At 36.1% G+C, this 16,283-nt stretch overlaps 2 protein-coding genes across 2 annotated transcripts in view; both read left to right on the top strand.

The window, feature by feature from the left end:
* The first annotated feature begins 6,327 nt into the window (after positions 1-6,327).
* Positions 6,328-16,283, top strand: part of LOC141390078 (glutamyl aminopeptidase-like) — a 58,263-nt gene continuing 48,307 nt past the window's right edge. Inside the window, exons 1-2 of the mRNA XM_073962538.1 lie at positions 6,328-6,638; positions 6,709-7,118. Of these exons, the coding sequence (XP_073818639.1) occupies positions 6,632-6,638; positions 6,709-7,118 (417 nt within the window). The 5' untranslated portion in view covers positions 6,328-6,631. The remainder of the gene's footprint in view (positions 6,639-6,708; positions 7,119-16,283) is intronic.
* On the top strand, positions 11,044-11,547 carry LOC141390091 (uncharacterized). Its single transcript, XM_073962591.1, has 2 exons — positions 11,044-11,109; positions 11,170-11,547. The coding sequence occupies exons 1-2, from the start codon at positions 11,082-11,084 to the stop codon at positions 11,454-11,456; spliced, it is 315 nt and encodes a 104-aa protein (XP_073818692.1). The 5' UTR covers positions 11,044-11,081; the 3' UTR covers positions 11,457-11,547.

Raw genomic sequence — 16,283 nt, 5'->3', positions numbered from 1 at the left:
TAAAGATACCTAAAAAGAGCCCCAAGTCCATTGATTGACAATTTGACAGCCAAATTAAAAAACGGCATTGTTGCTCATATAAGAAGTCTTCATTTAGCAACCAAGGAAGAAACAGCGAAGATAGCAAAATCGATCTATTTACTTTCATAAATTGTCTAGTTCCCTCAATGTAATTTACCAAAATAGTTCCCAGGTTTCGAAAGATGATTTGGCGTCCATAATTTCAACCATTTCACATATTTTTTTAGGAAATATAAGCAGAATTTTTGTTGCTGACAAAAGAAGTTTTGAAAATTTTCAGCGTTCTTTTTTTAAACATTCCTCTGACAGACCCAATCAACACAGTCCATTATCGAGTGAAGTATGGATAATAAAACAAGTGAGCAAATGCTTTAGTCGGGACTTTTCACTCGTAAACATTACTTTTAGGGAGATACTAAAGTTTTCACCTATCTGGCTTTTATACCAAATGACGAAAAATTAATAAATATTTAATTTTATATTTGACTATTGTCGACATCTACTTGGTACTGATTGAAAGGTTCACTGGCCGTATTGATAAGCATTTTACATGGCTTTAATGCACCAAATAAAAGCAGAGGTATTTGTCATTAAAGTAAAAAACTTCAAAATATTGAAATTGTGATAGCTTAGCGTCTTTTGTAATAACTCTGATATTTTACCATAAATGCCACATTTTGTATTAATTTAAAACTCAGAAATTGAGATATCCCAACGTCTTTTTTAACGTCACAAGCATTTCACCAATTTGGATTTTGATAACGTAATTGGCAACATTTTAGAGCTCAGAATGTCTTCATTGTTGAAACGCATCCAACCAAAGCTGAGATACTCGTCAGTACAATTCAAATAAAAAATTGGAAAGTGGGATGTGGGATGTGCGCCAACCTATTTTGCATCGTAATAAAGGTGATATTTTCCTCATCCGTTGACAGGCTTTCATTTTAGAATACGACTATTAAAAGCGGAGATATTCGCATACGAATAAAACTTTGAATTTGTCCACATAAGCTTTTTGCCCATTCCGACTCTTGAATATTGTCCGACTAAACTTCAAACTCAATATGCATCTTCCGCTCTGGGAGCCCTATTTATTAACCACTGAAGCAATCAACATTTTAATAATTACAGCTCCGACGCCCTCTATATTTCAATAGTGACAGGTTTAAAATTTTGTAATTGTTTAATTTTATAACTTTTACATATTTCTTATTGTGATTGATATTTACATTTTAAAAGTTTAACTGATAAAATAAATATATTTAATACTACTAATGTAAGCAACTATGTACTACTATATTAATCAAGCAATACTAGATGACAATATCGCTTCTCAAAAGTAGAAGCTAAGGAGGACAAAATTCAATAAATTCGTTAATTCCTCTTGAACAATTTGAACTCAGTACATCAACCTCAGTGCTTCCTTAAGTAGTTGAAACTGATAGCAGAGTATCAACCGCAATACAGTGAGTGTACCAAGCAAACAATCTCGGCATCGCACAGTGTCCGATTTTCCGAAAAACCTGGCCAAAACTCTAAAAATGAATGGATTTTTACCTAACCTTTGGTTCTTATGTTTTTCGGGCCGCTGATTACATTTTTGATATTATTTAACCCTCAGGCGGTCACTTAAGGGGTCTTTTTGGTCCCTCCTCCTATAAAATGTGATTTTATCGGATCAAAATATTCTACAAATTTCTTCGCCATTAATTTTTACTATAGGTCCTAGAATACACCAAAACGCTATATCTTACCTTAACTCCAGAAATATGCAAATTAGAAAAACATTTTAGGGTTAATGTCGTACTTCATCAAAGTTTTGGCAAAATTGTCATACAAAGCATCATTTTAGAAGAATGGCGTCAAAGACGAAAATGTTCTCAGCTAAATTGCACTATAAGTCACTAAAGAAATGAAATCTCTATTTGCATTACATACCAAGGAAATATCGGTATCAATTTTGCCAAAAAAAAAAAAAAACAAAGAAACTAAAATAGGGGTGCAAGCTTCCACAATTTCTACAGTTTTTGAAATATTTGAGTTAAGATCACTTGGAATCCTTGCACTTTAGGTGTGTAATGTCTTTGGCAACATTACTGACAAGAATGCAAGGAATATTTGTCTTAAAAAATTAACCCTCGTGCGAGTCATAAAACGGGTCCTTTTGGTCCCTTTTTCCATAAATCTTTAACATCTCCTATAAAATGTGGTCGGATCAGACCAAAATATTCTAGAAATTAGTTCGCCATAAAATTTTACTATAGGTCTTAAAATATATCAAAACTCTAATTTATGCCCAAACGCCAGAAAGTGACGCTATACTATATTCTGACTTTCTAAATGAAAGAAAATCTATATATACCTGCAAGTCAAAATATCACATAAAAACGAAAAGTGCAAATATGTGCAGGATGTTTCGATGGAAATTGGTAAAAAACCCTTCCTTTTTATGAAATGATAAATTACGCGGCCCAACTCGATCTTACTCACAACTATTTTCATAATTTATTGTGAAAATTGATCTTGAAAAAATTAAAAAATACGGACATCAATTATTAAAGAACGCACAATTCATTGGCGACACTGAAACCTTAAATACGTTTCACATACCTTTCATTACAATTACAAAAAGAAAATATTTAATAACCGTTGTTTATTTTGCATATTATCATAGATTTATAAACAACTTAAATATTAAAAAAAATCCAAATAGGGTCACTTCGACCTGCTTTTATACCCACTTATTAAACAAGAAATGTATATATATTTTCATAACTACACGTACGGGGATGCTATAAACAATATCTGACCCTTTTTAGTGTAAATTGATAATTTATTTTTTCGATTTTAGGCCAGGTTTTTTGGAAAATCGGACACTGTACATCGGCTTTCTTTATTGGTGCCCAACAGCAGATTCAACAAACTAATACCTGATCAAAATTCAAGAACCCATAATCCTACAACCCATTTACACAGATGCAGTTTACCCTAGCAGATTCAACATTTTATTTTAAATGCTTCATCGGGATGCTTTCAGCATCAGAGGGGGATCAACATTTTAATAATTACAATTTTAACGCCCTCTATATTTCAATAGTAAGTGTAAATCAACCTCTGTGCTTCCTTGAGTAGTTGAAACTGATAGCAAAGCATCATCCGAAATACAGCAAGTGAATCAACCAAACAAAACAATCCCTGTAGTCCAATAAAGACCTTCTTGGAATTTTATGTAATTTTGGAAGAAATTCTATGCTGTGTATTGTTTGGGGCAAATCGGATCTTAGATTCGTAAGTATTCGTTCTCGCCAGTACTCATCAGTAACTGACAGGGGCTTCTTTTGGGATATGAGCCAATTCGTCAGAAAGTATGGACTTACTTAGAGACAATTTTTGAAAGTTTGTGTTGAAGGTACGCGATGGATGGATGCCGATATAGTCCGCATTCGAAACTGATCTCTCGACGAAATATTACGACGTATAAAGTTTGGCCCCCACGAGGGTTTAGCAAAAAATTTTGAACTTTTGTGGAGGAGGTAAACGAAGAAATGAACCGAAATGACAGATCTTTTTAATCGAATTACCAGAAGGTATAAAAACTATTGATATCATGATAACTGTTCCATATCGATTTCATTTGATGTAAAATGTATGAAAACATATCGACGCCTCCAAACAATAGTCGACTTAGCATGTTTTCAAATTCTTTACATTTTTTTTCATTTTACGTCCTTTAACTTAAATTCTGTCAAATTTTGGTAATGATCGGTCAATCCGAACAGAAGTTATAAACAAATGTTTACTCAGAATAGTAGTAAAGGTCAAGGAACTTTACTGCAAAACTCACTTTTCAGACTTAGCATACTATTATTTGGAGGTGTCGATATGTCAATCAAATAATGGTAAAAAAATCCAGTGTAAACGTGTCTTAGAGAATAATTACTGTTCTTTTAAATTACATCTCCCATCTACAACAGGAAGACACACACATAATATAATATGTAGGGAGTAGTAGTTATAGGGTGTCTCATAACATTAGTAAGTTAATTTAATGACTCCTAAAAGTATGCTTTGATTATTTTAATGTTTCTTATCAAAAGGTTTTACATTGGACCATCTTTTCAGTAATTTATTTAGCTTTGTTCATTTACGTCAAAATCTTCCAGTTTGTACTACTTTTTACACGAAAAGTGTTACCTCACTTCTAAAGCGCATACAATTTATATGAGTACAGTTCACAACTTTTATTCCCCAAATACCATTTTAAAAGTACAGGAACTGTTTGGGTGACTTAGGAGATAAAATATACCAAGTATACCTGACCAGCATTAACATGGCAAAGCCCAGGATTTATATTGGTCCCTTTTTCATCTCAAGTGGAAACTGACCGACCCTCCCCGTGGTGTCGCTTGGGGAGATGCCTTTAACCACCCTTAAAAGTAGTGAGCTAACATGTGATGCTCGTTTACCCAAAATAACGTTAAAAAATTGGGTTGGGTGTTGGGCTAGTATCCCATCTCTCCATCGTACTGTAAAAAAAAACTCTAAAGTTGACGACCCCCACAAGCGTTTTGAGGGGCATGGTCTGCGAATCTGCACCAGGAATATTCGTGCAGTTAACGCAATGACACATGTCCACGCCCGATATTACTGCCATACAGGAAATACGATGGAATGGGAAAGGCGTCACTACAACACCTAAAGGTGACGCACTGTATTATTGCTGCCATGACATGAAGCATGAGTTTGGTTAAGGTTTTGTAATTGGTTATAACAGCTGGTCATCCTAGTGAATTAAAGACTTACTACAATAGGGATAAAACAAAAAATTTTTCAACATCAGCTTTATTCGCGATCATGAAGATAGGGCGAACATACCAAAGATATATTTTTCGAGCTCTTAAAAGACACATATGAGCTTTGTCCTGACCATGACATTAAAATTATTCTAGGCGATTTTAACGCCAAAATTGGAAAAGAGATGCATATACGAGTATTTTGCCCAACTGTCGGGGAAATTTAGTCTCACAGTGAAACATCTAACAATGGAATGAGCCTGATAGACTTCGCAGCGACAAAAAACTTAGCATCTCGATATTTACGAGGGCACATGTCTGTCTCCACATTCATCGAGCGTGTTGGATGTATGAAGAATAATAAGTCAGCAGAAGGCGGTGGCCTACCTGCCGATCTGTTTAAAACCGGAGGCGATACGCTGATAAGGTGTTTGCATCAGCTAGTTAGCACCACAATCTGGCGGGAAGAACGCGTACCCGACGATTGGAAACTGAGCATTCGGTGTCCCTTCCACAAGAAAGGATATACGACTGTGGGGACATAAGTGTGCTCCCTATTGCTTATAAGATAGCGATAGTCAACGAAATAATTGCGCCATACCAATTCACCTTTAGACATGGCAAATCCGCCATTGACCAGATATTTACCCTCCGCCAAATCCTGGAAAAAGCCGAAGATATGCAGATCGACACTTACCATCTCTTTGTCGATTATAGAACAGCATTCGACAGTCTCCTACGCTCAAAAGTATTCCAAACAAAGCTCTTTCGATTTTGTAGGATGATTTTAACATTTACACCAAAGCCTCATGTTACCTGTTTATACAAACTACATTGAAATCATGGGTCGATCAGTAAAATAAGTGTCTGATTCCTTTGAAGTGGGTCTGCCATTAAACGGCGGCAAAACCAAGTTGATGGAATCGACGCGTACTGCATCCATAGAACTCGAACTTATTGTGGAAGTTGTTTCCTATAATTTTCAGGCAGTTAATGAATTCGTCTACCTTTATGGCGGTGCCGAGGTAGACGAAGTCTTTAACTACGACACCAACAATTTGGTGACTCGACGATATTTTTTGCCCAACTCATTGGGACGTCTAAAATGTATTTATTTTTGGCCAAAAAACTGAGAGGCACGGCTCTATCACGTAGTAGTGTCCACAAATGGTTATACATATTTCTGATCTATAAACATACACACATCGTTATATTTTAGGCAACACAATGTAGGTGTGTATGCTGTGTTATTTGGCTGTATCTGGCGATGCAGCTTTCGTTTGGATAACGTCATGGAAATATTGTTTTCCGTTTCTTAACTTGTTAATGCCAATAATAAAGTTAGTATGTATTTTATTTTATCGATACACCCTATCATTTACGTTAGAAGCCTCAAAGTTCTGTTGCAATTTGGTGGCTTTATGGCAGCAATCGATACGAAATTACCTCGGATGTTTTACAATCCTGAAAGAGTAAACAATTCACATCACGCAAAGGCTAGCTAGCGATTGTTGTCGTCTCGCGTCCCATAAATAGCAGACAATAAAGTAATCACACCGAGCAAGTCCGGTCCGATAAAATCTGCGATAATATCCAATCTAAAAAAAACGGCTGATAAACTCAATTATGGAGACTTGTGGTGTGGAATGGATGGGGAAAGAAATCAAGTTTAGGTGTTAAGTCAGATTGTGCCGGATTGGTAGTCTACGATTTTCATTCGAATCGATAGTATATCAGGACAAAAGTAAATGGTATAAGCAGGGAGTAAAAGTTCCATTCCCTGTTTTGTTTCAAATAATTTTATCTAATTAAAAAATATGTTGCGTAAGTAATGGCAAAATGATTTCTTAGACGTTTTGAAATTGAATTTTCCTATTTCCCAATTTTTGTGCAGTGTTAACAGCAAAAAATATTGCCATTTTCTTTGGCCTGGCCACCACAGCCTTTTGTGTGTCCACCATTGTGTTGGCTGTTGAGAAGGCAGATTTGGAAAATGACTTACAGGAAGCTTTGGATAAACTTGATATGATTTCCACTATAAGTACATCCACTCCTACCACTCCTTCCACACCTATAACATCGCCAACAACACCTGGTGGAAGTGAAACAAGTCCTGGTGGAAGTGAAACAACACCTGGTAGCGGTGAGACTTCTCCTGGTGGTAGTGAAACAACTCCTGGTGGCAGTGAGACTTCTCCCGGCGGCAGCTCTACAGGAACCCCAACTCTGCCATCATGGCCAACTGCACCATCAACTGGTCCCACTTTCCCAACATTACCACCAGGTCTACCAAATCCACAAGAGGTAAGTCCCAATTATTTAAAGTGTGAAATCTAAAGTAAGAAGTTATTAGGGCTCTCAAAGAAAAGTGTCAAAAACAAGTAAAAAAAGTATCAGTCGGTTTTTTCAATACATATATACCCGGTTAAATTAAGTCTGACAAGCTGATTTAAAGTTTTCATATTGGAAACCTTATTGAGCCAGGTTGAATTTAAGCTTTCCTATTGGAAACCCTATTGGAAACCTTATTCAGCCAGGCTGAATTTAAGTTTTCCTATTGGAAACCTTATTCAGCCAGGCTGAATTTAAGTTTTCCCATTGGAATCCTTATTCAGCCAGGCTGAATTTAAGTTTTCCTATTGGAAACCTTATTCAGCCACTCTGAATTTAAGTTTTCCTATTGGAAACCTTATTCAGCCACGCTGAATTTAAGTTTTCCTATCGGAAACCTTATTCAGCCAGGCTGAATTTAAGTTTTCCTATTGGAAACCTTATTCAGCAAGGCTGAATTTAAGTTTTCATATTGGAAACCTTATTCAGCCAGGCTGAATTTAAGCTTTCCTATTGGAAACCTTATTCAGCCAGGCTGAATTTAAGTTTTCCTATTGGAAACCTTATTCAGCCAGGCTGAATTTAAGTTTTCCTATTGAAAACCTTATTCAGCCAGGCTGAATTTAAGTTTTCCTATTGATAACCTTATTCAGCCAGGCTGAATTTAAGTTTTCCTATTGGAAACCTTATTCAGCCAGGCTTAATTTAAGTTTTCCTACTGGAAACCTTATTCAGCCAGGCTGAATTTAAGCTTTCCTATTGGAAACCTTATTCAGCCAGGCTGAATTTAAGTTTTCCTATTGGAAACCTTATTAAGTTTTCCTTTAAGGTTTCCAACCTTATTCAGCCAGGCTGAATTTAGGTTTTCCTATTGGAAACCTTATTCAGTCAGGCTGAATTTAAGTTTTCCTGTTGGAAACATTATTCAGCCAGGCTGAATTTAAGTTTTCCTATTGGAAACCTTATTCAGCCAGGCTGAATTTAAGTTTTCCTATTGGAAACCTTATTCAGCCAGGCTGAATTTAAGTTTTCCTATTGGAAACCTTATTCAGCCAGGCTGAATTTAAGTTTTCCTATTGGAAACCTTATTCAGCCAGGCTGAATTTAAGTTTTCCTATTGGAAACCTTATTCAGCCAGGCTGAATTTAAGTTTTCCTATTGGAAACCTTATTCAGCCAGGCTGAATTTAAGTTTTCCTATTGGAAACCTTATTCAGCCAGGCTGAATTTAAGTTTTCCTATTGGAAACCTTATTCAGCCAGGCTGAATTTAAGTTTTCCTATTGGAAACATTATTCAGCCAGACTGAATTTAAGTTTTCCTATTGGAAACCTTATTAAGTTTTCCTTTAAGGTTTCCAACCTTATTCAGCCAGACTGAATTTAAGTTTTCCTATTGGAAACCTTATTTAGCCAGGCTGAATTTAGGTTTTCCTATCGGAAACCTTATTCAGCCAGGCTGAGTTTAAGTTTTCCTATTGAAAACCTTATTCAGACTGGCTGAATTTAAGTTTTCCTATTGGAAACCTTATTCAGCCAGGCTGAATGTAAGTTTTCCTATTGGAAACCTTATTCAGCCAGGCTGAATTTAAGTTTTTCTATTGGAAACCTTATTCAGCCAGGCTGAATTTAAGTTTTCCTATTGGAAACCTTATTCAGCCAGGCTGAATTTAAGTTTTCCTATTGGAAACCTTATTCAGCCAGGCTGAATTTAAGTTTTCCTATTGGAAACCTTATTCAGCCAGGCTGAATTTAAGTTTTCCTATTGGAAACCTTATTCAGCCAGGCTGAATTTAAGTTTTCCTATTGGAAACCTTCAGCAAGGCTGAATTTAAGTTTCCCTATTGGAAACCTTATTCAGCCAGGCTGAATTTAAGTTTTCCTATTGGAAACCTTATTCAGCCAGGCTGAATTTAAGTTTTCTTATTGGAAACCTTATTCAGTCAGGCTGAATTTAAGTTTTCCTGTTGGAAACAGACTGAATTTAGGCTTTCTTTTGGGAAACCTTATTCAGCCAGGATGAATTTAGGTTTTCCTATAGGAAACCTTATTTAGCCAGGCTGAATTTAGGTTTTCCTTTAGAAAACCTTATTCAGCCAGGCTGAATTTAAGTTTTCCTTTAGGAAACCTTATTCAGCCAGGCTGAATTTAAGTTTTCCTATTGGAACCCTTATCCAGCCAGGCTGCATTTAAGTTTTCCTATAGGAAACTTTATTCAGTCAGGCTGAATTTAAGTTTTCCCTTATTCAGCCAGTCAGAATTTAAGTTTTCCTATTGGAACCCTTATTCAGCCAGGCTTAATTTAAGTTTCCCTATTTGGAAACCTTATTCAGCCAGGGTGAATTTAAGTTTTCCTATTGGAAACCTATTGGAAACAGACTGAATTTAGGTTTTCCTTTGGGAAACCTTATTCAGCCAGGATGAATTTAGGTTTTCCTCTAGGAAACCTTATTCAGCCAGGCTGAATTTAAGTTTTCCTATAGGAAACCTTATTCAGTCAGGCTGAATTTAAGTTTTCCTATTGGAAACCTTATTCAGCCAGGCTGAATTTAAGTTTTCTTATTGGAAACCTTATTCAGCCAGGCTGAATTTAAGTTTTCCTATTGGAAACCTTATTCAGCCAGGCTGAATTTAAGTTTTCCTATTGGAAACCCTATTAGCCAGGCTGAATTTAAGTTTGCCTATTGGAAACATTTTTCATTCAGGCTGAATTTAAGTTTTCCTATTAAAAACCTTATTCAGCCAGGCTGAATTTAAGTTTTCCTATTGGAAACCTTATTCAGCCAGGCTGAATTTAAGTTTTCCTATTGGAAACCTTATTCAGCCAGGCTGAATTTAAGTTTTCCAATTGGAAACCTTATTCAGCCAAGCTGAATTTAAGTTTTCCTATTGGAAATCTTATTCAGCCAGGCTGAATTTAAGTTTTCCTATTGGAAACCTTATTCAGCCAGGCTGAATTTAAGTTTTCCAATTGGAAACCTTATTCAGCCAAGCTGAATTTATGTTTTCCTATTGGAAATCTTAATCAGCCAGGCTGAATTTAAGTTTTCCTATTGGAAACCTTATTCAGACAGGCTGAATTTAAGTTTTCCACTTCCACTCCGTCCTTGTGATTTGGATTTTGATAATTCCCAAGTAATTTAAAAGATCCATGGCGCATGGTGCAATACGCGACGTGGAACAGCGTGACCAGCTGATTTTCCTGATTTATTGCATCATGTCATGGGGCTATTTTAATTACCTAATTCAAAAAACACATATTCGATATCGAGTAACAAATTTCCCAATGTCCATATCTTACTCGATATATGACCATAATTTCCTTCAACAAATTACCCAATAAAAGTCAACAAGTGCAATATAAGTGCTCATATCGAAAGAAAAAATTAACGCACTTAATACTTCAGATTGACCATAAAATGTCCAAATAACTGATTCAACAATATTGAAGAATGGAAAGAAATCTTTCTCACCACTCAAATAAATTTGATTATTTTGATATCAGAAATTAGAAATGGTCGGAGGAAGTAAATTCCACAAACGGTGTAATAAAATTACGGATCTGTGGTAAATAACATAAACACTAATCGAGCGATAAAAGCGGCTTCTTATACCTCCAATTACAGACATGATCTTATCGTTGCAAAACACACGATATTGTTGCTTGGCCATTTCGGGGTATTATCATCAACAATTTTCCAAAATAAAAATATTATCTTGAGATATCAGTTATCGATCAAATGAGAAATATTCGTTAAGTTTTATATACCCCCGACATCATAAAAAGTGGACAATAAACTTGCAATTGTTGTTCAAAAAAGAAACAAAAAAGTTGACCAAAAGTTTGGCAAAAATTCAATTGAATTTAGTTGTATTTTAAAAGTTCCAAGAATAACAAAGCACATAGCCAAGAGGGAGAAGAAAAAAAACTGAAACAAAATGAAAAGTGCATTGAGTTCAATTAAGGGTAAGAGGTCCTATTAAATCTTACAGAACTGGAATTTTGATTTGAGTATTTCTCCATTAGAAAAATGTACAGCTCGCCATGTTGCCATCTTCTTTGGTTTGTTATCCACTTTCCTATTTGTGGCTGTGGTAGTTTTGGCTGTTGATAATTCCAATATGTCCCATGATTATTACGAAGCCCGTCAAAAACTTGAAATGTTGGAACTCTTTATACAGAGTATGTCAACAACCACGCCTGTTTCAGAAGAAATAACGACAACGACGCCATTCTCAGTGCCTCAACCACCGCTACAAACCACACTGCCGACTTCTCCCGAAACTGCACCACCACCACCAGTTTGGCCTTAAATTTTGTTATAATTTTGAATATTTAATAGTTGTCTATTATCATGCCAATAAATTGTATTTTTAATTAGTATTAGTAGTAAATAGTTTTGACAAGAACTAGTCGAAGACACAACATGTATTGAAAATTTATTTTTCTACCTGGCAGCAATGGGGAAATAATGAGTAGTATTTATGCCAAATAACAGATTTTTTGTTTGAAATTTTAAGCAGAGTATGTGTCTTGTGTATTGCCTTATGACACAAGTGGCTAATTGCCACCATTTCTTTTGAGGGGAGTGTTCACTCCTTTGGGCATCTCTTCAACATGAAAGTTCCTGATTACTGAGCGAAACGAATTTCTTCTAAACGTATTTGGAGTCTAAAAACTTTTGATCGTATCAAAATGTATATACAGCTAAGGACGCATAATTTTTTTAATTTAAAAAAATACTTTAACTATTTTCGAACTAAATTCTAGTAAAAACAGGTTAAAAAGTGTCAGTCAGCTTTGCCGACAGAGATACGAGTATGCATACCCTCAGCCTATGTGAATTGAAACACTTTTTTTACGTATCAGAATTTTGGGTGTATAGAACTTGCCGTCAAAAATATGAATTTAGATTAATATTTAAAAGTATTGCTAAAGGAATGGACCGACATAGTCCATTTTGTAAGTGTTTTTTTATTTTGGGAGTCATTCCTATCGACAGACATTGCGCCCACCAGTTATTTCAGTTGGTCACCATATATGTAATTTGGAGTTTTTTGACCATTATATAAGGACAAATGGACATGCCCACGAACAATATAACAACAGCCACTTAACCGCACATAAACAAAAATATTGAACATTTGTGTGGGTGGTGGAGTGGACCGGATATGGTCCACTTTTGAACATAAACTAATATACTGCTTCTCTAAGACGATTCGAATTCAAATTCGTTCGAATTACTACCAAACTCCTTTTGTTGTAGAACATTTTTATTTGATTGAAAACAAAAAAATGATAAAATATTATTCAAACAACAGAAGTTTGGTAGTTGTTCGAACGAATTTGTATTCGAATCGTCTTAGTGAAGCAGGCCATTAGTTTTGACAACATATATCGAAATCCAAAGTTTGGACCAAATCAGTTGCTCTGTTTATGAAATATCGCGCGTACCATTTTAGCGAATATTTTCGAACTTTTGTGGGGGAGTGGACCTATAAGCACAACATTCGAATTTCAAGTGTGGACCAACGCAGAGTTCGTTTCGAGAGTTGTCGTTCGCACCAGCCACTATACATGCTGGACGTAGGGTTTTTTACAGCTTTTGGGTCATTTTCTTAAGAAGTATGGAAGGGTGTCCAAAACCGAAACCGGTTAACCAAGTTTGAGTTACAAAACCAAAACCGGAGATGACAAAACTTCACCGGAGATGACTTTTCCTATAAAAAAAGTTCACCGGAGATGACTTTTCCTATACAAAAGTTCACCCGGAGATGACTTTTTCTATACAAAAGTTCACCGGAGATGACTTTTCCTATACAAAAGTTCACCCGGAGATGACTTTTTCTATACAAAAGTTCACCAGAGATGACATTTCCTATAGAAAAGTTCACCGGAGATGATTTTTCCTATACAAAAGTTCACCGGAGATGACTTTTCCTATACAAAAGTTCACCGGAGATGACTTTTCCTATACAAAAGTTCACAGGAGAGGATTTTTCCAATACAAAAGTTCACCGAAGATGACTTTTCATATACAAAAGTTCTCCGGAGATGACTTTTCCTATACAAAAGTTCACTGGAGATGATTTTTCCTATAGAAAAGTTCACGGGAGATGACTTTTCCTATACAAAAGTTCACCGGAGATGACTTTTCCTATAGAAAAGTTCACCGGAGTTGGCTTTTCCTATACAAAAGTTCACCGGAGATGACTTTTCCTATACAAAAGTTCACCGGAGATGACTTTTCCTATACAAAAGTTCACCGGAGTTGACTTTTCCTATACAAAAGTTCACCGGAGATGACTTTTCCTATACAAAAGTTCACCGGAGATGACTTTTCCTGTACAAAAGTTCACCGTAGATGATTTTTTCTATACAAAAGTTCACCGGAGATGATTTTTCCTATACAAAAGTTTACCGCAGATGACTTTTCCTACACAAAAGTTCACCGGAGATGATTTTTCCTATACAAAAGTTCACCGGAGACGATTTTTCCTATACAAAAGTTCACCGGAGTTGACTTTTCCTATACAAAAGTTCACCGGAGCTGACTTTCCCTATACAAAAATTCACCGGAGATGACTTTTCCCATACAAAAAAAATTTTGAAACCCGAAAACCGATTTTTGACAAATTTTAAAATTTCGTTTAACCGAAAAACATTTTGTTTGGAAAAGCCGGTTTTTTGGACACCCTAATCGTAATAGGGGCCTTTAGAGCAACCAGTGGCAAGAAAAATCAAAACGATGATAGAGGAGGTCCTACTCTGCACTTTTCCGAATTTTTGTGTGGGAGGTACCCGAAGGAGTTGATATGTCGTCGGTGTCATGCTTTAGTGTTCCATATGCCTTTTTTGACTTTTTGAGATACAGTGGCGTCCAGCTAATTAGGGACAATAAATTCAGTTTAATAGATTACTCGATGTCGTTTAAATATGTGGAGTTGTTAAATCTAGTGAGCTAGTTCAGTACCATAGTTCGTTTGCGTATGAGTTATTTCATACAAACAAAGATATAAGATCACTCATTTGCAATTTGTTCATAGAAATGACCGGTGTCCATTGAACTGTTTTGTGAACTAGGTCGTTCAATTGAACTAGATGTTAACAACTCTATTAAATATGTGATTTTTTAAGATATTAATTGTGTATGCTAGGTATTGAAATATGTACTATCGGGTGATTTCAAAACATACTGAGATTACCGTATGTGGGGGAAGGATATCACACTTTTCTGAAAATGGTCCATATTAGTAACCCCAGAAAACAATCCGAACCAAACGCTGCAATTACCGCTTTATAATGGGTGTAAAAGTATGCTTAAATTACTTATTAACTACTTTGTATGAGTCATTAGGGTGAAAATCCTATTTGAAGGATAAGTTATGAGGCATTTTTAAATCCAGACGGCATTGAGATCGTAACGTACGCGAATGATTGTGAGATCGTGCCGTCAGGAACCTTGCGAAAGGCTGAACTCCTATTTGATCTTACCACATTTTTCTACGCGAGGAATATGCAAATTAACGGTCACTCTGTTCACCACATTGACGGCAGATGTGAGAACAATGTTTAATGTCATGGTCGCTGGTAGCGGAATTCCGACTACAAACTACCCCTAAATTCTACGTGTCACATTCGACAGCATGAACGATATATCCGTGCAGGCCACAGCTATCTTCGACAAACTGTGATGTAAGAACAAGGTCCTCAAGTCCCTAGCAGGTAGCACTTGGGGTGCGGATAAATAAATAAAACTTGTTGAGCACATATATACCCCATAGATCGGTACATTGTAAGCTATGGGGACGCGATTGCAAAATATTCAAACATATCAGAATGCAGCCCTTAGAACTTCAACAGGGTGCCTCCCCATGTCTCATGTAGATGAGGAGACAACACAATGACATGTTTTCGTTGCAGTACTCGCTCGGGTGTTACCGTGAGAGGCATCCATTAATAACTATCGCCTGAATGCAATCATCGGAGGACATCCCCTAGTAGTTTTGACTCAACTATACTCGGGATGGTGAAGCCGTCTGAATTAGTATAGGGTAGGGATGCGCTTCTTTGCTTCTTTGTATAGTGAGGGCGCCCACTGTTTTCACGTACAGTGAACGTGTACATAAACAAACGATGCATATCATGTTGTTGTTGTGGCATACACACATGCTTTAGTATTGATGGAGATATTGTGGGCGACACTGGTATAGGGCCATGATCGATGGCACCATGCAAAATTGCTGCCCAGCATGTGGTAGAGGCCTTCACAACAATTGACTCCACTTGATCTGTGGTTTTATCCCACATTCCTAGAAGAGGAGATAGACTCAGAGCCAGAATAATCAGAAAAACGAACATACAAATATACCTAATTGAGTTACAACAACCATAGGTTGGAAAGGTCAGAACTAATATTACACTGTGCAACATTTTCAAGGTGATCTTGTGCAAACAATTCGAAATGAGGATTTTTTGAAACTACAGACCCAAACGACAAGAAACCCTAGTTGGGTTTTGTTGTGTCAGATCCAGCTCGGATTTTATGGCCCCATCTAAACCTGGTTAAATATTGAGTTTTTAAAGAAATTCAGGGCTATATCTCTGAAACCAATGCGAATCTTCTTCTGACCTCAGAAGCAAATTTGTAGATAAGAACAAGAATAAAATATTTGGAGAAATAACGAACTCGAAAAACTACATTTATTGCCTCACGTTTCAAAATATATGTAAAAATTCCACAATTTTTATACATTTCACATCGTATCTCCAAAACCGTTAATTTTTTCTGAATATTTTCTTTTGCAAAAATATTCCCTGGAATGTAATACACAACTCTTCAGAACATGTCATTGTTGTAAAATGCCTCCATGCCTCTATTTTCAGTACATTTTTCAACGACCATTTAATAAAAATGTCAATAATGTAGTGAAATCCGAAATGCGAGAATAAACTGTTGGTGTGAACTGTGTTTGAAATACGTGTTGTAAAATATATGATACAAAATACCGCTGAAACAACATGAAGTAAGCATTTTAGAGTTTCAGAATGTTCTAAAGAATTGTTGAGAACATTATTTGGAAGATTTTTGCAAAAGGTTACTTGGTTCAACTCCCAATAGTTTAGCCGATACTGACCAG

Source organism: Musca autumnalis, unplaced genomic scaffold (assembly GCF_047663935.1).
Source record: "Musca autumnalis isolate F117 unplaced genomic scaffold, ASM4766393v1 scaffold_1, whole genome shotgun sequence".
Classification (NCBI taxonomy): domain Eukaryota; kingdom Metazoa; phylum Arthropoda; class Insecta; order Diptera; family Muscidae; genus Musca; species Musca autumnalis.
Note: the sequence above shows the minus strand (reverse complement) of the source record. Positions and strands in the feature narration are given on the sequence as shown.